Below are 26,641 nucleotides of genomic sequence, written 5' to 3'. Positions count from 1 at the left end.
TCTCCGACGAGCCTGACGCCTGTTGCTATGCCGACCATAGAGAGGGAAATGGAAAGAGGAGGGAGGGAGAGAGAGAGAGAGAGAGAGAGAGAGAGAGAGAGAGAGAGAGAGAGAGAGAGAGTTGAGTAGAGACAGGGGAGGCGAATTATGGACGCCAGCTTGAATTGAATTCTCCTCTCTCAGGTCAGGGTGATCGACAGGCGAACGGTCGCTGTGAAAGGAGCAGAATGCCATGGAATGCCTTGAGGAGGATCAAGGAGGAAGAAAGCCTGATCCTGAGGGAAAAAGCGCTGATATTGGCCTTCTTAACTTGCTCATTTCAGCCGCTTCACTGTCTCAGCATGACAGTGTCTCTTTCATCACATTCAGAGTGTGTACGAGTGTGTGTTTGTGGCTTGTTTGAGCAGAAACAAATTCTCTCTTAATTGGCACTGCGCACTTCTTGCCAACAGTTGGTCAGCTAGAAAAATCTGTAACTAAGGAGAAGGAAGCTGAGCAATGATTTCTGCCTCCCTATTCAGCACTGCACAGAAAGGCTCATTATGAGGGCAATTCATATTCAGGCAAGTGCAAAACTGCAGTCACTATAATAACTTCACTGAAATTTGGTGGGAAGGCATGAGTTTTGGAGCTGTCTCCCTCTGTTCTGATAGAGACTGATATATATCACAGCGAAGGCCACCTATATGATAACAGAAGATAGGGCTTGTAGCATAAACACCATTGTCTGAGCAATCACACATCATGATCAAAACCATGATGCAAATATCTGCAGGAAAGCTGGGGTGCATCAGCCAATCACAGGCATCTCTGACTCATCCTCAGTGACATAACTAAACATTGGACAGTAAGAGAGCAACGTGTGGGTGGGTGTGGTTCTCCGTTTATCTGCCTGTCTTAGTGCCTGTGGGTCCGACCCGTGAATGGGTTGGGTGTGTGTGTGTGTGTGTGGGGGTGGGGGGGTGGTGGTGGCGTAGGAGGTGTATGGGGGGTGGGGGGGGGACTCAGCACAGTGAGGGGGAAAGAGGAGGTGGCAGGTGGAAGTCAGAGCAGAACAATTTAGCACAGTGGGAGTTGAGGTGTGGAGCATTGGGGGGGGGGGGGGGTGTCAAGGGTGGGGCCGGAGAGCGAGCAGGGTTGTCAAGGAAACAGTAATTTGCCCCAAGCCTGGACCATACCCACAATCCTCCACGGCTTGTGCCGTTATTCCCAATAGTACACATTATTTGAGTGTTTGCTGCGTTTTTTTCTAAATCTTGTGAGGCAGAGATACGTTTGGCTTTTACAAAGGGGTTACAAGTGATTGCACTTTTTAAAAAAAAAAAATAGAGATAAAGGCAAAAGAAACGGATGGGAGGGGGATGGGTGGAGCCAGGCCTGAGTAATTACTGCTATTGTGGATTCTCAAGGGTGAGGCGGAGGGGAGGTGGAAGAGATGATCGATCGACAGTGGTGTGATCATTTTGTAATCTACCCTTCTAACTCCTTCCAATCCTTGCTTACACTCCAACCCCCAACCTCCCATCCACCCCCCCCCCACCCCCCCCCCCCCCCCCCCCCACCCCCCCCCCCCCCCCCCCACCCCACCCCACCCCCTGCTCCCAGGACACAAACTCCCTGCCAGTCTGCTTGACTATCCATCCCTCCCTCTCACTTCTCCTCCTTGTTTGGCTCTTCCTTCTTCTCCTCCTCCTTCTTCTCCTCCTTCTTCGGCTCCTCTTTCTTCTTGTCATCCTTCTTCTCCTCCTTCTTGCCATCGTCCTTCTTCTTGTCATCCTTCTTCTTGTCGTCCTTCTTCTTGTCCTCTTTCTTGTCCTCCTTCTTGGGCTCCTCCTTCTTCTCCTCCTCGGGCATCGGCTCTGTGTTGAGGATCACTTTGCCGATGTTGTTCCTCTCTTGCATCTTTCTCATGGCATCGCCCACCTGGAGGAGGAATAGAAGGAGAAAGACGATTACAAGAGTGAAGAGTGAAAAGAGGGCGGGGTTTAAATACACCTGTCATTAAGAAACATCTATTGAGCATAAGCAGTAGCCAGTTTCTCCTCCACCAACACATTTCCACAGCGATATGAACCTCCTTGCATTCCACTAATCTTCTGTTTTGATACCAGAGACTAGGAATACATTTCACAGGCTCAAATATCGCTTTAATATGCCGTGTATGAGAAGCTACATTTGGTTAGACGAGACTTTAATAATCTTTGAAGGGAAATGAAATTGTTGCAGCAGGAAAAAGCAAAGACAAAAATGGATAACAGAAGGATAACAAAATAAATGCGGGGAATAACATGTACTGCAAACAGATAATTTCAATATTAGAATTTAGTATAAACATAATGAAATGTTTATAATTATAAGTCGGCAACAAATACCAACATGTAGCAGAAAGTAATATTTGTATCTAATATCCCAGTGTTACCAAACTCAACTTTTACTTGAATTAGAAAATTCTATAATCTTCACATTAAAATGTGCTCACCATCTGGTCAGAAAAAAGGGGGCGTGAGGCATATTTCCTGGAGAGTATAATGTTGGATCTGAAACCTTGGTTAAATCTTGGTCATGTCAATTCTAATGGGAGCTGAAGTTTAATGATGGCTCTAATGTGAATTGTTATGTCTTCATCTTTGCAAAATGAAGTTGTGAGCCGCAGATCAATCGATCAATAACCGCTGCTTTCAGGTAGTGCTATGTCTCATTAGTGAAGGATAGGGTCACATTTTTCAAGTCTGCCCTAAAGCAGTTTTTAATGTTGGTATATGTTCCTCCTGTTTATACTGGCCGTAAAGAGATCCGTTCCTAATGTGATTCCAAAGTAATTGTTCAGTGCAGAAATGCCTCATAACGTTTAGCTGAAGATAAGATGAGGATTCAGTCTGTGTTAAAGATAACAAGTTACAGACTTTGAGTGCATGAGTGCAAAATTCCTTGTTTGTTACTATCCTTCCTGAATGAATCAGACTGCAAAAGTGTCAAATTAATTTCAGAAAACATGAATGAGACTCCACACACTGTAGCACCCTTACGTGATGTCTAAAGAAGAGAATTAGCTCGAAATGTCATTTGTTGATGTTTCAATAAATCACACTTAAGAGAGCTGTGTGCGGACCTTCATTTAGGATAACATTGCTGTCTTAACGCTTTTTGGACGTGTGCAACCACTATGCATTGTTTAGCTACATTTAAGAATGCATTTTCGCAGAGAACAAGGAATTATGTCCCCCTAATATCTAGATGACATGACAATGGCACTTCGTGGGTTAAAACTGAGGTTAATTTTAGTAGTAGTTAATTCAAATGTTTATGATTTTTTTTTAAACTAGTAAACTTTCTTCAGTCACATGTTTTGGTTGTGTATAAAAGCTGAATTTAATGGTGTCAACCAATCATCAGTGTTGACAGCTAATCAGCCAAACCCCCATCCAATGATGGATCGACCAATTTGGTCCAACTGACTTTCCATCATCACGACAAGAAGAGAATCCCAGTCAGACCAACCCCACCCTCCTCCTGACCACCAAGCTCTGTCCGCTGTCTGATCCTGTCTCCATCGCTTCCCCCTCCCTCCTTCCTCCAGTCCCCCCCTCTTCGTGTGAGGCAGGCAGACCACCTAACAACCAATGCCACGGCAACAGGGCCATCTCCTAGCAACGTAAAGCCTGGCTGAAACGTGGCCCTGACGACTCAGACACATGGGAGAGAGAGGGAGGGAGGGGGAGGGAACGAAGGGAGCAACTGGTGTCCTTCGGAAGAGAGACGCGCCTCGCTGAAACTGAAAGGGAGGGAGGGGTGAGTCCGGGAATCGTAAGCATCATCTTCAATGTGAATGAAAGTCACAGTGAGAGCAACTGAGGCGCTTTAGACGACTCCACCCACTTCCATCCTTTACTCTCTAACATCTGTCGACCTCTCTGGCTTCCAGGCATCTCGGACTGAGTGTGCTATTTGCGGCTGCACACATGACCATTATCCTCCTGAGTATCAGTGCAGATGTAGATAATGAACCACGAGAAACCTATTTCCAAGTATTGTCAAAAGCATGTTTAATGTTCATTGGAGCAAAAAAGACGGGTGACGGAGCATGGAGGAGGGGCTGTGATGGATGCGGTCAGGGCGTGGCATTTGTGCTCGGCTTGTAATAATCGATAATATATCTGATTAACTGTCACCTCCCAGCTTTTTGGCTTTGATGCATAAACTTTCACACCTGATCACTTCAAGACAGACTGAAATACACCTTCTTCTCTGTTTTTCCACACTCCTTCCATGTCTCTTTCTCATACATCAGGGCCCCTCCCTAAGACAAACGCACACACTGACTAAAGGATGTCACCATAGCAACAAGAGAGAAAAAGCAAAAAAGATGCAGTGTGAGGAGGGAGAAGGAGAGAATACAGCGAGATGAAGTGAGACAGAGAGGGAGTCAATAACCTAAAGACAGAGAGAAAGTCTGATATAAAGAGCAGACAGAATGAGAGGCAGAGAAAGAGCGTCTGATGGCGGAGAAAGACAGCAGGTGTTTCTCTCTCTGGCCAGAATACTGACCAGCTCTGACTCGGACAACAGAAGATGTCAGCCTCTGACTCCCTCTTTCTCTTGGTGTTTCTCACACTGTCTATTCAGATCTGTTAGCAGGGATAATTTTGCCAGCAACAATCTGACACTGTCTCTTTGGCTGAGTGAGTTATCCCCGAGGAGACACAGCGCTTCTTGTGGACAAACTTCGCCTGTTGATTGTTGAGCCATATTAAATCGGAGAGCCACACCCAGCTCCTGCAGATCCCACTGCAAAACTAGCGTGCACACAAACCCACCTGGCACTCGCATGAATTCTGGGTGACTGGATTGTAAGCACATGGTGTAAAAATGGATGTAGTTCAGGTGTAAATGCACAATGAATCATCTAGACATCCAGACTGAGGTGCACAGGGTTGCATATTGTCACAGTAACAACCAGGCATAAATGGATCTGAAACCCACATACAAATGCTGTTTAATGGAAATACATATCTGAGTATGGATTCAACCTAAGAATACATTAAAAAGTATTTAAAATAGTCACATACAGGGGGCCAGAAATCTAGCTGCATCAGTTGTAGATAGGCTGGACATTAGCCCCTTGCACACATGCATTGCAACCCTGAAATTATCTAAACATTACCCGGAGGAGCTGTATGTGAAAACGCAAATGTCCCTGTTAAATTCAGTGTAATGTCCGATTGAGCCCATGTGTAAATAAAGCTGGTCATTGTCCGGAGAATTGTCAGACAAATTATTGAAAATGAAAAAGGCTCTGTTGTTTATGAGCAAATTACGAACCGGCTATGTGACCGCGGTGTAATCCGTGCCATGTCCTGCATCCTGTACGATCTACCCAGGCGCCTAAACCAAAGGTTTCCAGTAGGTAAGAACGTCTCTTATTGGAAACTCTGGACCAAGTCTAGACCTGATTCGCTTTACATTGTCTGGAGTACTAATGAGAAACGTCTATGGTATAAATATGTTTGTTATTATGACTGAGATAAATTTAAGGCAAAGGTAAAGGAAACCACAGTAAGGCACAAACCTGCTCAAGGTGCCAAGTGGAGTCAATGCGGGGCTTGACCTTGCCCTCCTTGTAGAGCTCCAGGATGATGTTCATGGCCTGGGTGATGAGCTCCATCTCCCCGTCCAGGTAGCCCAGGTGGAAACCGCACACTGACTTGTTCCCCTGGATCAGGCTGAGCGTGTGGATGGAGAACTGATGGTACCAGTTCTTGGCCACAGCGAGCAGGTTCTTCTTCTGGCCGGCTAGCATGTTAGATGTACCTGATGGAGAGGGAGGATGAAAAGAGAAAAAGAAGCTCAATCGTAAGAGTATATTCTCAGGATACATTTCTAAATCCTTAGTTGATTTACTGATGATGACTCGATTAGAGGTCTGGTTCATTTTCTATCAAATTATCTGCCCGCTCTATCCACTTTCTCCGTTTCCCATTTTTCTCTCATCTGATCATCAACTTTTCTCTTTTGGCATCATTTGGTAACTGACTTGGCAGAAAAAAACTGACATTTACCTCTTTCTCTTTTTTATGTCATTCGTAAATTATAGATGTTTGTATTTTTGACAGTTGGTTGAGAAAAACAAGCAATCTGAAGATATCATGTTGGGCTTTGGTCTCGTCTTTTAATTTTTTTTCCAATTTTATGACTAGTTATAGGTCAAACAATTATTGACAAAAAAAAATAGACTAATTAATCATTCGGCAGAATGTTAAATCAACATTAAATCCTGTCAGGTACCTCGACTTGTTAGTCCTGGTTTATATCTTTGCTCTGCCTCTTTCACACTCTCCTGCATCTTCCAGCCTGAAAACCTCTTTTGCACCTCGGCTCTCACTGTCACCACATCCCCTTCCTATCCCCTCAGTCTGTGTGCAGATAGTCTGCTGTGCTCTCACTGTTTCTGTGTCTCTCTCAGGGGAAACAGGGGACACAAAGCCCGCTCTGAGGGAAGACAGGGACCCAGCCTGCTACATTCCAGGTTTCATGTGGATAGAACGCCCATTGTTCCGCCATGCATACTTCTGATAAGCTGGACGAGAAGCAACCAGCACAGAGGGACCGGGAGGGTGGGGTGGACTGGGGGGAGAGGAGTTCTGCAGGCCTGAGAGAGGATGAATGGGCGAGGGTGGGGGGCACCATGCTGGGTAGCGGGTTTTTGTGCGGCATGCAAAGGCAAGGCCCTGTTCTTCATGGATGCCGACCCCGCCCACTGTTGCATGCATGCTGGTTACAGATTGGCATCGCCACATAGCAAGCGTAAAGGCCTTCCCACAGATGGCACACAGCACACTGAGGACATGGAGCTCCATAGAGAGGTCACTCTGCCCACCAGGAAGCAGCTCTATTCAGTGGAAACCCATGACTATTTTATGTACTGTATCAATTTGCATTTACACTCCAGGATCTCGTGGAGTTCTTTTTTTAATCAAGCTGTCCAAAATGACTAAGCAGCTGCTTTTCCAGATATTTTGTAATAAAGTGGAGTCAAGCTGTAAAAAATTACTTCGTAAACACTTTGTGAAGAACTTACTCATAGTCAAAAAGTAGAGTTTACATTAGAGTAAAAATTTGTTCAGTTTAATAATGACACCTCTTTATGATCTACATAAGCAAACGAGATATCAGGAAGAATATTTGCTATTTCCAAATGGTAATTCTTAATCTGTGTCATCGGGTCAGATTCCCTGCGAATTCAGGGGAAAGGATTGACGGGACCATTTTCATCAAATCTAATTGCAATAATTCCTGAAAGGGGTTGTGTTGTGTCACCGAGGATTCAAATGGAGCCACTCCATGCTAGCTCTACACTGATAATAAATGATACACTCAGGTGTTCCACTACTTACCATAAGTGATGAGTTTGCCCATTGGCTTCAGCAGGTTGTAGGCCTTATGGGTGTCTGATCCTCCGAGAGGGTCCAGTATTATGTCCATCCCTGGAGCAGAAGACAGAAGAAGGGGACAGTTATCACTGGTGTGAATTCAGCATGAGTAGGCTGCCGAGTCTCCTCAGCAGCCCCCTCTGCATGCCAGAGTTCACTAGGAGTAGTAGGTGTAGCCAAGTTGTGCCATGTTTATACAGAGAGGAACCCATACGTATGCCAAGAGAAGACAGAGAGGAGGAGAGCTGGTGAGATCCTACTTGTTTTTATATTTTCTCATTCTTGTCACTGATAAGACAAGAGGGATAAAATGTCTCTCTGTCAATGTCCAGTCCATTCCACGTTGGAGAGAATAACAAACCAACCTCTGAACAGATGGTGAAGAATGGCAACCTAACTATGAAGGTTTCTCTGTGGCTTATTTATGTCTGGCCATGTAGGCTTGGCCTTAATGATGTTCCTTTGTGCCAGAGGGGACTCCTCAAATTGGGCTACCCCTCCTTGCTCCGTTAAACCCTGCTTCTATTGATTGTGGGAGGCTCACAGCAGGACTCTGCCTTGACAACAGCACAGATGAATTGACAGAGAGCCAAAGGTAGCGAGCAGGGCTGCACATTGATTCAGGCTTAATTAGATACATTCTGTCTAAAGTGTCAGTTCTCGCTGTCTTCGTATCTGTCTCTGTAATGTCTGTCAGTCTCGCCCCATGCTACAGAGAAGAGAGACGGGTTGGAGAGGGGACTATGAAATCAGCATGATAATGGTCTCCATCCTGCTAGGAACACAGGAACTGGACATTGTTCAAGCAGCGAGTCCAGAGCCACATCGCCATAAAACTGCGGATACATTATTGATGGCGAATCCAAACAGTCACAGTTTAGTGAAATGAGTTTGCTTGGTAGACAAAATGACTAGTCTAGTGTACATGGCAGCCAACCCTGCTGAGAATTGTGTCATGAGAAAAAAAAAAAAAAGTGTATGAAAATACAACATCTCACTGTCGGTTTGTTCAACACTGTATGACAAATGTTGCAGTCAGATAGTATTGCTTTGTGCCAGAGGGAATACATTGATATGGAATATTTGCTTATGAAGCAGTGATAAACATACATATTGATGTAAACCTTGATCATAGATAGTATGCACTGGTTCATTTATTTTCCATTATTTCCACACAAACATTTAGAGCATTTGTCTCAGTGCAGGTGGCCAAGTGTCTCACCTTTCGGGCTGATCTTGCGTACTTCCTCCACATAGTCCTTGGTGCGATAGTCGATGGGATGCGTGACTCCACCCTGGCTGATGGTCTCGTGCTTACTGGCGGATGCCGTGCCGAACACAGTCACGTCCTTCACCGTGTTGCACAGCTGAGTGGCTGCAATACCCACACCACCTGAAGGAAGAGGGGCAGGGTTGACAAATGGTTATGATTTTATGAAAGAATATACATTTCAGGACATGACTTGTAATATATTCTACTGACAAGCATTCAAGCTTAATCTGGTCATTCAAGGCAACACTAAAACCTGAATTTAACTCAGCGGAACAGAAAGGCACCCGAGAATTCACATTCTGCACGCATTTTCTATGGCAGGTAAATGTGATTTGCATTATTTATTGTCCCAAACAAGCCAGTCAATAACAGCGTGGACGTGTTTTGCACAAGGGTATGAAAAGAATGCATTAAAGACAATCACATTACCCGAACTGGCCCTGGGGAGAATAAACACCCACACACAGATGCACAGAAACACACACACATATCCAACTCTGGAGAAAGTTGCCATTGTAGCTCAAATGACGCATCTAATTTTTTGGTTCCCTTATTCAAGACAACCTGTTTTTCCACAGGACGGAAAAGTGTAGCTGTGGTATCTGTTTTGTTAGGAAAAGAGAGCTGGATGACATTCTATTACAGATTACATAAACACAGCTCCTTGTAACCGTGCCACCTGAAAGCAAAATGTGCACATTGTCCAAGATCATTTTTAAAGACAAAGTGCTGCGAGACTGTGTGCTTCAGTAGATGTTTCGGATATCTATGTTTGTGTGGTCGCTTTATTTGAAAGTGTGTACATAGTTGTGGCAAATGACTCAGCCAATGTTTGCCAAGGCAGCCAAAGCAAGAAGTAATAGGTTACTGATAAGCAGTAGCTTGTTTGAAATGGAGGCTGACTTAAGGACTTGAATTGAAAGGAATCCATAAAGGTCATTTATGTCCAACCAAGTAAAGAGCACGTCTTATCTGATACTAGAGAATGAAGCAACACAAAACATGAGCATTTGCATCCATTTTATCATGGCATAGCTGAGATACTGGACCGCTGGACAGGTTTGGATTAACTGAATGATGAAATCATAATTTACTTTCTTACATTGGCAACTAAAGCCAACATTTATTAATGTGCACACCAGTGAGATAAAGAAAGGCAGGAAGGACGAAAAAACGCCCATGCATGTTTGATTAGGCTTTTGCAGAAGTCACCAAAGAGGAAGACATATCACTAATCACATTTCTGATCCCATAATGTGACATCTATTAAAAAAAGCTTCTTCCTATATCCTTATAGGTTAATCTGAGAAAACACACCCTAAAATCAGCTTTGTGACAGGAAATTGTCTCAACCCATAAAGGTACACTTAATCCTTCGGTTTATCTGACAAATTTGAAATCACCAAAAATGGATAAATATGTTTTCCTAGGACAGCTACATGCTTCTTCTATACTATAGAAAATAGACTATAGAATCTAAAGTCTATTTTGAGTACTCAGTGTAACTGGATCATTTTACTTTTTTTATCTTAATATCAGAATGATTATGTCTGTATACTGGACATTGTGTACGAGTAGAACATTAGATGACACTGATGCACCTCTGGTCCCTTCAGCTCAGCATAAAAATTATTCTGAGCCACTGAACAAGTCGAATTGTCCAATTTCCGCAATGACATCCTGGCAGTTAGTCTCTGAGGCTGCACTATCACATAAAACACCCCTGACACTGGCCTAAAAACAAAAAATTAACTGAGATGTAATGATAAGCCAAATCACACTATCCTCTTTATTAATCTGTGATCAGGAAATGCTCAGCATGAGAATGAAAAAGGGTTCATTTCAAGGCCTTTTATTTGAACTTTTTTTTAAAAACACTGAGGGCTTTGTTACAGAAAATTGTCCTTGATGAAAAAACAAACAAGACAAATAATTTGAATACAACCCCTTCCTTCCCTGCCCTCAATTTCAGTGTAAAGATGAAAAACATTTATGATTTGAGGTTGTCATCTGAGATCCTTCGTCCATGTGGGATGAATAGACCGCTACTATAATCACACCTGCTGACACTGATAGGAGAATTGACAAGTAAACAAAATCAAGGCTATAGCTGTTGGATGTGAGGGTTGTTGTGGCTGCGTCATAACAGCACCATCTCCCCTTGTCCTCAGTGAGAAACCAAGTTTGTGTTGCCAAGGAAACCTCAGCCAAATTGCAGGCAATGACTGAGCAAAGGGAGCCATTTTGTTACATTGACTGCTCTTCCTTTGGTCATATAAGAGTCATTTGAAGGCAATCATATGTTTGTCATCAGTATATAGTTGACAGACTGAGCTTTGGATAGCCAGCGTGTGTCAAGGTTTTTTATTTGTTCAGGATTTACAGCTTACTTTTACACATTTTCAACACTACAAGCAAATGTGCATCTGTTTGCCTTTGACACACAGGTTTTTAAACAAGCACATAATTGATTGCTTATGTGAGATAAAAGGGAAGATTTAAAAAAAAAAAAAATTATGATTATGATTATGCATTCTCTGAGTGGGGCTTTAGAGCTGTTTTGTGCCAAGTGGCTTTGTCGCATAGTAGCAACCCTCTCATACAGGTGTGAAAAAGGGTCCAACAGGATGATGCATCTATTAATCCCACGTTCTTACAGCCAGGCACTTGCATATTAATATTTAACTAACGCTGCTGTCATAAACACAGCGATTCCCCTTCTGTTTCTGCTTTATTAAGTCAGTGAGCAATGGGAAACAACCTCTGCTGAAATCAGCCTCTATTCTTAAAGACTGAATTCTTTAAAAATATAAAACCAGAAGACAACAGAACCTCAAAAAATGCATTTTAAATAATCATATCTTTCTTCTTCCTCAAAATTTGGGTGTGTAAAAACATATATCCAGTCAAATATTTTGGCCGGGGAAGATACCTGTTTCTGAGCTCCCTGAGAACAAACTCCTGATCTTCCATCACAAGACTCCTGAGCTGTGCCAAGAACCCCTTACCGCTCCCCACCTCACTTTACAAATACACACACACACACACACACACACACACACACACACACACACACACACACACACACACACACACACACATACATCCACAGATCACAAGGGAGAGAGGAGCTGCTCGTATCCGCTAATCTTCACAAATATGCACAGAGAGTAAAATATTAACCTTTCATTAACCCTGTGCTTCAGTTCCTGTTCTTTCCTTGGTTTCCTGATTTATAGTTTCTCCCTCTACATCTACTTCTTAAGACTAGAATCTTCTCCCTTGGTAGGGGTTGAGTGATTTAAGACCATCCAAAAACACTTACCCATTCCCCTGTGGAAGAGAAAGCAGCTTTAGCAAATTCTTGCTGCTAATTGCATTTGTTCTCCTCAAGATTCAATTGAATTGTTTACATTTGGAAATTAGGAAAACGTCAAAAAGCGTCCACCTATGTATTTTGTTTTTCTCTCTCTCTCTGGAGAAACAGGATACATAGGGTTTTGTCTTCCCCTGAACCCTTACATACTCGCAATTTGGCATAAATTGCACTTGGCTACCATAACATGACCGTTAGGAGTGAAGAGGAATTTTCTCCAAATCACAGTGGAATCCAGACTGACACTGAGGCCACTGTTATTGCTCCACACCCAGAGCTCAACAGCATGGGTGGGTGGGGGGGCATCAGAAATGTTTTTCAAATTTATGAAGAAATAATGGATTGACACCCCGTCTTCCTCGTCCCCGATTTAATACATCTCCCATGATTCTTGTCTAAATGAAAAAAGATCTCACTTCAGAGCATTTCTCAATTGTGTGAGCCAAGCTATGATCTCAGGTGTTAGTCAGGAGACGGCTGGTGACCACATGTCTACTGTCAACACCGGAGAGATGACTGGTCCCTTGTCTCTGAGCTCCGTGTTGTTTTTTTGTGTGTTTTTTCTTATGCATTTTTGTCCACATTTCTTCAAGAACTCTCGTCTTTCTTAACCTATCATTAGCCTGCGGTGGTAGTGGCTGACAAAGAATGAAATACAAACGAGGACCCAGGCATCCCTTTTTACCCAAACTCGCTGTGGCTGCTTTACAACATCAACAAGCTGAACCAAATAAATGTACTTTTTATTGCTACTTTGTGCAGCTCTAACAGAGTTCAGATACGAGTCCTGTTTCTGTGATAGGAGCTCTGGTTGGCTTGGTTTGTGAACGTCTACTCTTGAGAGATTACTCTGCATTATGTAACCTTGGTGTTTTTTTGGGATGACTGTGTAAGTGCACACACTGTGGGCTTGAAGAGCAGTTTAATGTGCTCTCTCTGATGGTGAATTTCTCTTTTTGCAGCATAGAGGAGGCCCATTTTTAGTTTACTGGACAAATGAATAACAAAAAACCAAACCATTCTTTGCTCGTGTGTGAAGGGGTCTCTGTGATTGCGTACGGTTTCTCACACTGCTAACTAAAACAAACACAAAAACACAACACACATGCACATAATGTGCACTTATATGCATGGACACAAAAGATATTTCTGACATGAACCACTTTACTTCCTCGCATGAACACAGATGCAAAATGAAACACAAGCTGGTGCACACTCATCCAGTTTCACACAAACAGGTGTCCTGACGCAGGTTTCACATACACCTGCGACTGTATGTGGTGGTTAGGGTGGGGGTGGGGTCATTTGTCAACGGCTGCAGCAATGAGAGCGCAAGCGAGCGATGTGATTGGTGGGTTAGGTTGGAGGTTGCCCTGGTTTCCCTCTCCTATCAGTGCAGCTGATCTGCCGGCGGCGATGCCAGGCCTGGGGAACACAGAGACGGTTCAACCACCCAGCCCAGACTCCCGCTTAGTGGTCAGACTGAATTAGCATTCTCTAAACTAGGGTAAGACCTCCCGAGCAGACAGCCTGGGAGGAGAGGAAACCATTTTCAAGGCACATAAGACTTTTATCATAGCTCCCAGGAACAATGGGTCCATAAAAGAGAGAGATGTAAATACACTTGAGCGAATGCACTTTGTCAGCCGGTGTATTTTATATATAGTGAATGAGAACAATAATCTGTCGAGGGAGTCCTGGGTAAAATAAAATAAATAGGAAGTTATATTTCTTTACTTACAGCTCACGCGTTTCTTGCAATCATTCAACTTCCAAAGACATTTACTGCTTCCCATTTTTTTTATCCCACCAGCAATCGACTGTTTTTTGCACTGAGGGCTCATATGCCTGAGGCCCTGCCTGCAGGTCTGACAGCAGTCATGAAGATATACACCAGGATGGGGCTCTCATTCAGCAAACCCAAGAGATCCAGCCACCTGTTCCTATTGCTTTAAGCATTAACAGTAGGCCTCTGCCAGAAGTTGAAGTCCTGTTCGTGTTTTGCATTGACAATGTTAGGTGACAAGCCAGGACGTTCTGCTGATGAGCAAATGCATTAGAACATATCTGGTTCTTTGATGAAAAGTCTGAGTGCCTATAAAGTTAAAGAGAAGGTAATATATGAATCCCCAGGAGCATTTCAGTAAGAAAAATCACAAATTTTAAATTCTATTGTTTGTGCCAGTAACAGTGAATAAAACCTAAAGATCAGGTATTTTAGAAACTTGATAAAATGTTCGGCAGTTCAATTAACTAATTGCCTTTCATATTTAGGGTCAATTTTGGATTAATTTGCAACTATAGTGATTTTTTTTGCTTTCCAATTGTAAAAGTGAATCACCCTGAATTTATCACAGCACTGATTTGAGCCTTCTACTGGCTTCATCACAGTAACATGATTTCTAACAAACACATCTAAAACAATACTCAAAACTGATGGCATTGACATAAACCTATAATATCATTAAATTATCCAAGAGAGTCCCTCATTTCAATGTTGAACTACAAACAGGAGTTTACAACTGTAAAAATGACTTCCAGAGTCAGAAGCTCATAGATTACCATTAACAAGGATTTAACTCCTTAGCTGTGACTCCTATATCACCCACCACTATATGTTGCACCCACATGCTGGAAGCCACTCACTCAAGTGTTTCCAGAAAATCTTCAGTGTAACCTGGTGTAACTCTGTCCTATACACAGACACTCCAGCAAGAAGCAGCTGCAAAAGTACAGTATGGAAGCCTGCATAATTGGCTTGTGGAAAGAAAAACGTTCAGGTTAAACAGCACTCAGGATGTGTGAAATCTAAGAGACAAACCCCAAACACACTTCTTGTGGAGCTTTATGAGAGGAGATGATTGAATGCATGTGTTCTATAGCAGGCTGAAACACCTAACAGTCCTATTAGTGAGCATGTTTTTCTACAGTATGAGAAGATCCAGTTGGAATCCACAAACTCTGGCAGCATCTGTGCCAAAATGTCACAGAGTGGGAGGTGGATGAGGCCATGAAGCAAAATCATCAGATAAATCGATGACACAGGTTCCCATAGCGCCACCTAATTTATATTATGCATTCCACATATGCAACACAATGCGTGACACTTGACGTTGGTCTGCAGCCACTTGAGAGCTCATAAATAAAACAGAAGGGGGGACGTCATTATTGGAAGCAGCGTAGAAAATATGTATGCAGGAATGTGTAGTGTGGGTGTGGTGGCCAGCCATGGTTCATAAACATAAGGACCAGTTCAGGGAGAGGTCAGAGGAAAGGCTGCTGGCACAGTGGAAGACCCACGAGGTACATCCAAATGTCGTTGAACTTTCCCCCGCCCAAGCCCTCTAGGGAAAACAAAAGGAGAAACGTGCACTCGTTCCCCGATGAACGAGGAATCAAGCACGGATATTATGGCGAGGTCACGCAGAGGGAGAGGAGGTTACAGAGGACCAGAGGGCGGGGGGGGGGGGGGGGGGGAGACGACGGAGGATGCAGATGTGCAGTGCGGCCGAGAAGGGAGGCACGATGGGAGGAAATACAACAAGCTATTGTTTGGAGAGAGAGGACAGGAGCGGACCCACGGGAGAGGCAGCTGAGGACTATTCACACATACACACACACACACACACACACACTCACACACACACACACACACACACACACACACACACACACACACACACACACACACACACACACAAAGGCATGACCAGTCAGGCATACTGCACTAATCTCCAGATCGTAATGGGTAAAGGTCACCTTTTGAGGAAATTATGTTCTTTATGGAGAGCTCTTGATGAGTTAACTTGGCGATACCTGCAAACTTGAAACCATGGAGAAGCAAGAGGACGTAAAGGCCCTCACTACTACATTAGGTTCAACAGGTCTTTTGCCATATAGAGCTGTTGTTGTTCAGGTTTAGCACCAATCTATTATTATCATTCAATGAGACCAGCTGAAAAGTGATGTTATCATTTTTTTTTTTTTTTTTTCTCTAATTAACTTGTTGTATCTCCTATGTTGTTCTTCCTCAAGTCTCTCTATTTTCTCACATGTTTTACTATTAAAGATTTCATCTGTTGTTAACATTGTAAAGCCCTCTGAGACATATTCGGGATTTTGGACCGTATGTATAAAATCGACTTGACTTTTTACTTTTCTTTTGAGAAAAAATAATGTAGACTCTGTTTATTGAGAGGGTCAAAGCCGATGAACTATTCCACATATCTTGACAAAAATGTAGGTACCTGTTGAAGATGATCATATCATATGAATATTATTAAATGTTGCTCATTTAGAATTAGTTATCTGTTTAAAAGCAAGTTTCAGGGGCTTTGGAGACAAAGCAATCTGAAAGTAATTGAAAGGAGGATGATCATTTTCCTAATGTGATGAAATCAGCGGATTACATCCTTATTATGAGAATAAACAGGTCAACCGCCGGACCGAACAAGTGAGGATGAACCCCTCAAGCATTCAAGATGCTTTGATGGAAAGATTTATGACAGTAGAAGGTGACATTTCTCCTTAAACAATATGTCTGTGGTTGCTGTTTGGTAATCATGATTACCAAAAACCGACAAATAGGCCCAGTTAATCTCATGTAAAAGCTCACTGTTTTATCTTTGCAAAACAAAGACTTATCTAGCAGGAATGCAGTGTTGTGCAGGCAAGTCTGTCACACAAAATCCCTACTGTTAAGTTGGTTACAGGACTTCATAGGCAATCATCAGTTGCAAAGTCTTGTGAGACAGTCTGACGAGTTGAAGTAAAGCCATTTAACCTCAATCTAATACTGTGTGTGATTAAATTGGGTGTTCACAGGAGCTGTGGACATGGTTGAGTGGAAACAGAGTACTTGTTAATTACTGTTTCACAATCAAAATCCAATACACGCTCTGTATTCTGTTACTTAGAACTACAAATAGTTAAAAGCGTTTCAACTGAAACATGGAATTTTGATTGAGGCCCCTGTGGTGGTGTTCCACATTTTCAAGTAACGTATTACAGTCAAATAATTGCCTTCTGATTTTCAAGTCAGAAGCAAACTCAAAGTAACTGCAAGCAGAGTACATGAGTGAGGATGGTTTCACAAAATGTGTGAAACACATGAAGGTTTCACCTCCTCAGGCCTTTAAAAGATATTCTTTGATCAGCTTATGTCACATATGTGACCTGGGGATCGATTGTAAAGATATTATGCCAAAAAGGGAATCGCGCCATTAAATTACATTACTGCAGGGCAGCAACTAACTTAGTTTCATCATCAATTAACTTATTATTTAGGTTATTTAGATTATTTTTTCAGGTTAATCATTGAATCATTTGGTTCTGTAAAATGTCAAAATACTTGTCAAAATGGTCATAAAATGTTCCCAGAAACCAAGGTGATGTCTTCAAATTGCTTGCATTGTTGGACAATACTACAAAGCCCAACTATATTCAAATTACAGTAAATAATTGAAGCAGTAAATGACTTGGGTTTGATAAGTTGATGGTCAAAATTAATTAATTAATTAAATATATTAAACAGATTCATTCATATTTGCAGTATGTTTCAATATTGCTCAAATAAACAGTTCCAGTATTGGAATGCATTTAGTGAGGAATATATGCCTCCCTTTGTGCAATTTCCTGCATAATATTAACAAAATATCAGACTGTATGAAAAGACAGGCAGATAGGCAAAGACACAATCTCACTTTCTCTCTGGCCATGTCACAGCAGATACGTTTGAGCGCTCTAATCATTGAACATCATGGATCCCCCCCACCCACACCCCAGTCTCCAGCACCATGTGAGCCATGCAGCCCCACAACAGAGGGAGGCGAAGGAAGTGCACACCTCTCACACTTTTCCACAAAAGGTACTACTATCATGTCCACTGCTATTAAAAAGAAAGCTTTAAAAGCATCAATGGAGCTGCGTTGTAGAGCATACAGCACAATAATGGTTTACACATGCAAAGAATGACAGAGTGCAGTGAAGCAGACTGTTGAGCAAATGTTTTTGTCATAGCCTCAGTATTGTGCTTTTACAATGCTGATGTCCGGACAGCTGGCGAGCCAAGACTGGCAGCCTGCCCTGAGAAACCAGAGACGCCGCCTCGACCAAACCAGTGGGGAAAAGAGTCTTACACCACACTTCCACAGCATTCCTCCCTATAGCAGACATACTCTGCACAGAAAAAGCCCGAACAAGATGTGTGTTCAGAGGGATGAGTGACATCAGCCGGATGATATGGTGAACGCAAACATTTGGGATTCCACTGGAAACCACCAATCCCACAACTATGAGTCTGTTAGCTGCTCTGGGGGAAAACTGCACAGTTGAATGATAATCTTACGTACAAATTCATTCCTTTTCGGTGCAATTGTGTGAATATCAAGGGACACATCCCCCTGGGCCGGTAGTCTCCCACAGCTTTCTGTAAAAAATGTTGTCTCGCAGAGAGAAAACGGGCTCAGGTTTCATTCTGCGCTTACATCTCTGGTTAACCATCTACACCCACACACTTTCCCATATGCTGAGGGATCCCTTTCTGACTCCCTCTGCACAGAGTTGGAAAGAGGAGGAAAAGTGAAAGCTGTACACAGGCAGATAGCGAGAGAGAAACGGGGAAAGAACCATTTTTTTCTTTTGGCTAATGCGCTCCCCATTCTCTCCAGCTGGCCTGATTGTGTAAACACAGCAAAATCAAATGTTCCCAGGCTAGGTGCATCACACCCCAAAACAGGTGCTTTTACTCCCTCAATCACCATCTTTCTCCCACCCACTCACTCTGAACTTTGACCTCGCGGTCCAGGTGGCAGGTGCTCCAGTATGAGTGCAGTCCTAGAGAGTGCAAAGCACTGAGCCATATCTCATACTAATGAACAGTGGGCCCTTCTCCAACAGCCATAATTCATATAGAAAAGAAATGCATAAACAGGAGGTGCAGATAAAGAAGAAGTCTGGTAGTGTAAACATTCAAAGATGTTTCCTTTACGTCACAGTACAAGCTTTGCATCTTTGTGTTGAGCTTCTGCAGAGGATTTCAAAATGATTCTCTAGAGATCTACTCAAAAAGCTGGTTGTAAAATGCTGCTAACTATAGAGCAGTTAGCAGAGTTCTGGACTGATACCGAGAAGGAAAACTGATTACATGTGGTTTTCAGTTGCAGGACTACAAGATAAATGACAGTAATTCATAGATACTACAGCAAACTGTACAACAATGTTTGCGTTCGATTTGTAGTTGAATTATTAATCAATGTATAATGAATTCAACTATCATTTAAATTAATGACCCTTTCATGAGGAGTTCATGAGTTCATTTCCAGCCTAAGATTGACACAAATTAAAAGGGTTTCTGTAGGCATCTATACTGTGTATTTGTACTCTCTGTATTTCTACTTATCTCCTTACCTGCAGCAGCATGAATGAGGACGCTCTGGTTGGGCCGCAGGTTGCCGAAGTCAAACAGCATCATGTAGGCAGTGATGTAGTTCACAGGGAGGGCTGCTGCCTCCTCAAAGCTCATGCCCTCTGGGATGAGGAAGGTGTGGGTTGCTGGCACCGCCGCCACCTCCTGCCACAGCCCAAAGCGGTTCAGCACCATCACCTTATCGCCGACCTGGAACAGAAGGCGCAGGAAGACAAGGGATGAGAAGGAGGCAAAGCAAAGGGCTCTCTGCCTGTGTTTCCAGTTACTGAAAACAATGTAACCTAAAGTAATGATGGGATTCCCTAAATTCATTTGATTAAAAAACATAATAATTTTGATTTGATTAAAAACATTATATTGAGACAATTATACTACCTGAATACCACAAGTATGCAAAAAAAAATAGGTAGCAGTTGTGGTGCCTTACGGCTTCTTTGGTGCAGTGGAAAAGATGTGAGCCGTATAGTAAGAGTGTGGTTTGCATGCAGCCACCTCGTCCACCAAACCTGAAAGTGTTTGCTCCTAAAAAGTGCAAGCAAACAAGGAAAGCGTTAAACCACAGCAGAGTAAGAGCAGTAACTGTATTGACTTTATGGAGGGAAATAACAAAGCGACAGAAGAAAAAAAAAGGAAGTAGCTCTATTTTATTTTTTTTCCTTTTTGATTAGCATGTCAGATGCTTTGGGATTGGTGCCACAGTATGATAGCTGTTCTATAAATGATAAAATATACGAGTTTCAAGCAATTTCAGAACCACTATCCTGACAGTGAGGAAGCCACAAACATCATTCAACATGCTGCATGCCACGATCACCATCGGGGTCATTTTATGCTTCCAAAATGTTATCAGTGCAGGATCCTCTGATTCAAAACTGTCTCTTTCCAGAAGGACAAGCCTCAATGTAAACTTACCCCTCCGGCGCCTCACTAACCAATCAGGGGAGCCCGTTCGAGGGACACAGGAAACAGAGATGACTGCAGTATTATAACTCTCTTCCTGTTTTCTTCCTCCCCCTTATTCAGCCCTCCCGACGCAGCTCACCCTCCTGTCCCGTTTCCATTCTCCTCACTTTTTTATCTTCCCTTCTTTCTCTTTCACTTCCTGACTCCTTTTCCTCTTACAACTTTAGAACGTCTTCCTTCCCCTTCTCTAGTCCCTCGTCTCGTCTCGTCTCGTCCTGTCTGTGTCTCGCCGCTTTCTTTGATGCTCTCTCTTTCCTCACTATTTCTTCATGTTTCTCTATCTCATTCTGTCTTCACCATCCTCTTTCTTTTTCTCTTGCGAGGAGTGTCCCGTATCCCCTCTTCCTCATCAGTGAGACAGGACAATGGGGCCCATCTTCTCCCCTGGCTTCCCTCCACTCATCAAGAGTCCCTGCCAGATTCTTCCCCATGGCTGAGCATAAGACAAGCTCTCTCCTCCTGGGAACAAACCCTCTCCACCCGGGCCTCTCTAATGGTCTGGAGGGAGCAATGCGCCTCGCTGTCTATCCGCTCCAATTAGAGAGATCTCCCTCTCTCTTTCCCTTTTCATACCCACATCCCTCTGTCTGAAGCCGAGTCATTTGGTTTCTATTTCTTCAAAATATACTTTTTCACTTTTCCACCGTGGGCTTCTTCTCTTTCCTCTTCTTTGTCATTCACGCTGACTCGCTCTCAGCCATCTCCATCTCAGATTTTTTTTTCTCCTTTTTTTTTTTTTAGTCTTCAAACTCATCAGCTTCGTTCGTGGGTTTAATTGGGGGTACAGTGTGGCACAAATCGATGGACGGGGGAGTACAGGCTTGTGCAGGAAACACAAATATGACTCACACATCACATTCAAATGCATCTGCAGCTATTCTTTTGCGCCCACGTAAAGCATGTGAGTTACTGTCAGTCACACAGAATCTAGGTAGGAACATTCAAGGCCACGCGAGCACGCCTTGTGACAGTTCTGTTACAACATCTTCACAGTGTGACACACACACACACACACACACACACACACACACACACACACACACACACACACACACACACACACACACACACTTGCGCTTCTCTCGCATTTCCTTTCTCAGCCTTCATGCCACTGCATCAAATGCAGTCACAGTCGGGGTCAGGATTGAAGGAGCGCTGAACAAAGACACTTCCAGTTAACTGTACATGAATGGACTTAATCAGATGGTGATTCAATTTTGGGGTATGTGGGCCTCCAAGTCAGCTGCTTTGTGGGCTGTGAGTTTTCATGATCTCAGCGAAAAATTATCGGGGGAAAAAAAAAGGATGAACAAAATTTCTGATACAGAGTTCCTGAGTCAGGTTGAGGCAAAATGAAGAAGATGAAGGTTAAATGTATGAGACGTGTATTAACACCCACACAGCCTGCATGGCTCCTGTAAATGTAATTAAAAGGTAACATAATATCTCCCCGGTGTCAGCGTAGGTGTTACTGTGCTTTGACACAGTTTGTGGGATGTTGAGATAAGGGCCACGCCCTGCTCTCACACACACAGCATAATTGGTGACAAGAGGGCTTTGTGCTGCTTTTTGCACTTGACTGCACCTCTGACTATGCAAATCAGCATATCGTGCTCTCAATATACCATTATTGTTGATCAGCTTTTTGCAGCTCGACTAATATTAGAGGCCTGAATACAACTCCACACTTCAAAAAATGTGAGATTCAAAAGTATGTGTAAGATGTCGGATATTATTTTAACCCAGCAGTTTATGGCAAACTATCAACAGGCCACGTACAGTATGAGAGCAAGCTCTTAATGCTGTCATTGTGATGAACAGGAAATGTAAGATGAAAGAGGAAGTTATATATGACTGGAAAGGAAAGAGGATGGAAACACAAAAAGAGAGCAGCATGATAGAGGGATTCACTGACAGCACGTTCAACAGAGGAAGAACCAAGAGATTATATGAAGGAAGGAGAGATAGTTAGAGAGAGTGAAGGAGGAATGGAGGAAATACCAGACTGACAATGTGGGCCAGAGGGAGGTAATTGAGAACATATGGGTCAGATCCGACCAAAACTCACAGAGGAAGAGCATGAAAAAAGAAAAAAAGAAGTAAAAGAAGCGGGTCAGGAGAAAAAAAGTGCTGATGTTTGGCATCAGGGGAGCATTGGAGATTTGTGATATTTCCCCTCTTCCCTCTCTTACTCAGTGTTACACTTTTCCCCACACTCCCTCCGAGGTCATTTCGGGTGAGGGCGCTAGCATTACTTCATTCAACTTGATTGTCCCCCTTGAGGGATGCTTGTTTCACAGACGTTATTGAAACATAATGCGAGGCATGCAGTGAATAATAAACACAAATAAAAACACAAGAGTAAGCAAGCAGCAAAACAATAAACAAGACAAAGACAGGGAGACTAGGGAGATACAATGGTGCTGCCTTTATCAACTCTGCAAATGTCTAATCACATTACTGTATATCCAGGGGTTGGTGTTGTTTGAATTGTTTCCACACCTGAGTTCTGATATCAAAATTATATTTTTGTCAAAGCATTTGACAAATGGAGACATATTTTTCTCATTTAGCAAAAAAGCTGAAGTTCTCAAATGCCTCTTATGTCTGTGAGGAAAAGAAAGCTCTTGAAAATGTCAGAAAGATAAAATAAAACCCAATCACACTTAGCCACCGATGTTTATGTAGAATTGTCTAATTAAATGGCAATTGGAATGTGTCCATAGCTTTGTGCACGCTGTATGTTGAGCTAACTATGAGACACACCCATTTTTGTATGTCTTTGTGTGCATTTATGTGTGTGTGCGTGTGCGAGCGAAACAGACATAGATAGGCAGACGGATAGAGAGCTGCAGTGAGAGATGAGCCTCCCAAAAATTCTGTGCCATCAGGGTCAGCACATTCCCTCTGAGTTGGATGCCAAAATATCTCAGAGATCTCGATCCATTAGGAAGATTGGCTCTTAATTCTATAAACAAAGGGCTGCAAACGGATGTGGTGGGCGTGAGGCCTTGGTGACAAGACGTGTGTCTGTGCATGTGAGTGTAATGCATGACCTTTAAATCCAATCTACATCACTGACAATGTGGAAAGAAGCTAGTTTAGAAACAAATGAGTCTTAACCTTCTGATGTCTTGCTGCTATTGGCTGACCTGCCACCAATCACATTCATAGTACCTTGCACAGCTTCCCCCATCCATAAGGACTTGGCATATGTGCCACTCCCAGCACTGATGCTGTTTGCTTCACACATCTGATCAGCCTGATGTTAACCACAGATATTAACTAGCTGTCTGATGTGAGGATATGTGGTGCTCTGACAACAAATGGTGTGAGTCATAACTGGCTCATGTGTAACATGTTGGCTTTGTGTATTAATTGCCTTACAAAGGCATTACCGTGGTGATGCCATGCAGCCAGGAGACAGACATACAGGCCTGTGACTCATCATGCACTATCAGAAATTGACTAATAAGCCTCTTTCAATCACCACTTCATTCTTTGTGGCTGAATATGAAGGAAAGGCATTTTTTTATTGTGAGTGTTTAATTGACTTTGCTTCATTGTGCGTTTGAACTTTAATGGTGATGTCTATTTATGCCCGTAAATATTTTCTGAACACAACAGAGGCGATAGATTATCTGATGACAAAGAGGGCGAGTGTTTCTATATTTCTCACACCAGGCTGTCTGTTGCGCCGCGCCGCGCCTCGCCCTTTCCGCTCGGTGAGTCTGTGCGCCACTGTCGCTCCCGGTAACAAAAGGCGTCGGTGACTCCGTTCTCTGCCACCGGTGTCAAGTTAGCCATATTAATAACTGTGGCATCTGATCATCGTTTCCGCAATAAAGTCCTGTATTAATGACTAGGATGAGCAAATTAGAACAGAGGTGGCTTTTTTATTGGGGGTTTTTTTCACCCAAAACGTATTTTTTACATTTTGCATTTAGAGCCGTAAAGGCCTAAGCATGACGAGAAACTGCAGACCGTAGCCTACACGTGCACGTGCACGGATATGAGTAAATATTGCTCGTTCAGTGGGCTAAACATGTTTAACTCTTTCTTGATTTCCATATGTGGCACATATTTTAATTTCCACTCATTTTGTCACCAATGAACGGCAAAAGAAACTCTCAAGTAACTGTTCAAAGCTTTGATTTTGAAGGCAGAGCAGTCTCATTTCCGGTGGCTATCTTTGGCTGACTTGACGCAGCTCTCCACGCCTTGGCACACATCAAAGCGCAGTACAGCGTAGGTGCTGGAAGAGTGGAAAGCATCCAGCGGGTTTGCGTGTGTTTATTTAGACTTTAGACTTACGACACATATGTTGCGTATAAGCGATGAAGCCATCTCCATCTCAGCAACTATTTTGGACTTGAAGTTGCTCAATCTCTAAGTGCGCACAGTTCAGCGCAATTTGAAAACCGGGGAGACAAGAGGGGCGACGCCTGCTGCTGACTTCATTGTACTCAACTCGTGTCATGTACATACTTGGGGCTTCTTCTACAGAGATGAAATACAACATGAACACAATAACAGGCTTCATCCACTTTGAGATAACAAATGCTGTCTCTTTACGCACGGGTAAATGAACGGATGAGCACCGTTAACAGCTGAAATATACACTATAGATTAATATTTATTATTAACATACTACTGTGTTAATTACCTGACCCAATAGCCTATTGGCATTAAATACATTAAGTCATGAAACTGCACAGCACTGGCCTCCGGTACCACCACTGCCTGAGCAGCGAGCAACGCCTGACACGCCCATATCCAGATGTAGCAGTTCAGCACCAAAAAACGAAACGAGGCAAATATTCATCACTTAAACAATAAAACACACACAGTAAAATGAGGCTTAAAGCGCCACGATAAGAAGCAGATAGGCATGTGCGCTTACTTTTCTGTCCGTCACTTCTTCCCCTACAGCCTCCACCACCCCAGAGCACTCCATTCCCGGGGTGACCGGCGGGGACGGCAGCCGGTCGTACAGCCCCTGCCGAGCCATCAGGTCTGCGAAGTTCAGCCCGCAAGCCTTAACCCGCACCAGGACCTCGCCAGCCTTGAGCGCAGGCTTGCCCTTCTTCACCTGCAGCTTGACTTTATCATAGCCCCCGTAGCCGGTGAGCACCAGAGCGCGGTAGGTGAACGTCTCCTCCTCGGGGACCTTCTCGGTGGTCGCCGCGGGGGTAGCAGTTGCCTCGGCGGCTGCGGCGGGTGCCGGCTCCGTCTTGGGCGGCTCCGCTTTGGGCTCCTCGGCGGGTTTGGTCTCCTGCTTCTGGTCCACGGCGTTTTGCTGCTCGGCAGGTGCGTCTTCTCCAGACATTGTGCAGGGAGATGAAAGACAGTGATGAGTCTAGAAATTGACTTACAGGCTTTTTTTTTTTTTTTTTTTATATATATACTTCTTGTGCTTCTGTTGCCGTGGACGGGCTTGCTGTTTTGTCGCGTGTGCTTGCCTTGCGAATAAAAGACAATGCGAGAGAAGGAGCGTCTTTTTCAGCAGTCTTACGTGGAGACACAAACCCCGACAAAGTGGGCTGATCAGTGGCCAGTAGCTGTCAACGCCGCGCTCTGAGAGAGAGTGCGAGTGGGACGAGACAGAGGCAGGCTGGAAAACACGGAGAGCTGTGGAAACGCAGGGATTGGCGTCTGTGACTGGGCGTGTTTGGCTGTCTGGGGTAGGGCTATAAGATAAGCCTATATTGCATCAAGCAGAGGTGATTTGCAAAAATGTCAATTATAGCTGAAAAGGCAAATGAAGTTAAAGACAACCCATGCAAAACCCAAATCTGGTGATTACTGCAAATCTCCACATTACAGTTAAAATGTTGTTTTATCGTAAGAGCAAAAAAGTAGCATGCCAAATAAGGAAGCCAGAGAGATGAAGTATGGGTTTAACCCTTGAGACAATAAATCACATTAAACTCAGCAGTGTATTGATTTTTCACTTTTGAGCTGACTATGACATACAGTATAATCAGAACACAGTGTATTGCCCTTATGTGATGAAATAGAAAGCACATTCTTTCAACAAGTATCTGCTTCTTTCTTTCTGTTTACTGCTGCTTGTTTAACGGTGAGGTGTGTGGTGCTGGAACAGTAGGAGCCGGAGGAAATGTCTGTTTATGCCGCCTATTCTACAGTGGGATTTGCAGGAACTTTGGGCATGC

General features: G+C 43.4%; 1 protein-coding gene across 1 annotated transcript; it reads right to left on the bottom strand.

Annotated features, from left to right (window-relative positions):
* Positions 1-1,587: 1,587 nt before the first annotated feature.
* Positions 1,588-26,071, bottom strand: vat1 (vesicle amine transport 1). The gene is made up of 6 exons (XM_068718806.1): positions 25,369-26,071; positions 19,484-19,691; positions 8,650-8,820; positions 7,392-7,481; positions 5,567-5,808; positions 1,588-1,923 (listed from the first exon to the last, which is right to left on the bottom strand). Exons 1-6 carry the CDS (start codon positions 25,792-25,794, stop codon positions 1,651-1,653), a joined length of 1,410 nt encoding a protein of 469 aa, XP_068574907.1. The 5' UTR covers positions 25,795-26,071; the 3' UTR covers positions 1,588-1,650.
* Positions 26,072-26,641: the final 570 nt, after the last annotated feature.

Source organism: Cebidichthys violaceus, unplaced genomic scaffold, assembly GCF_023349555.1.
Source record: "Cebidichthys violaceus isolate CVI_PGR_0920_01 unplaced genomic scaffold, fCebVio1.0.p SCAF_23, whole genome shotgun sequence".
Taxonomy (NCBI): domain Eukaryota; kingdom Metazoa; phylum Chordata; class Actinopteri; order Perciformes; family Stichaeidae; genus Cebidichthys; species Cebidichthys violaceus.
Note: the sequence above shows the minus strand (reverse complement) of the source record. Positions and strands in the feature narration are given on the sequence as shown.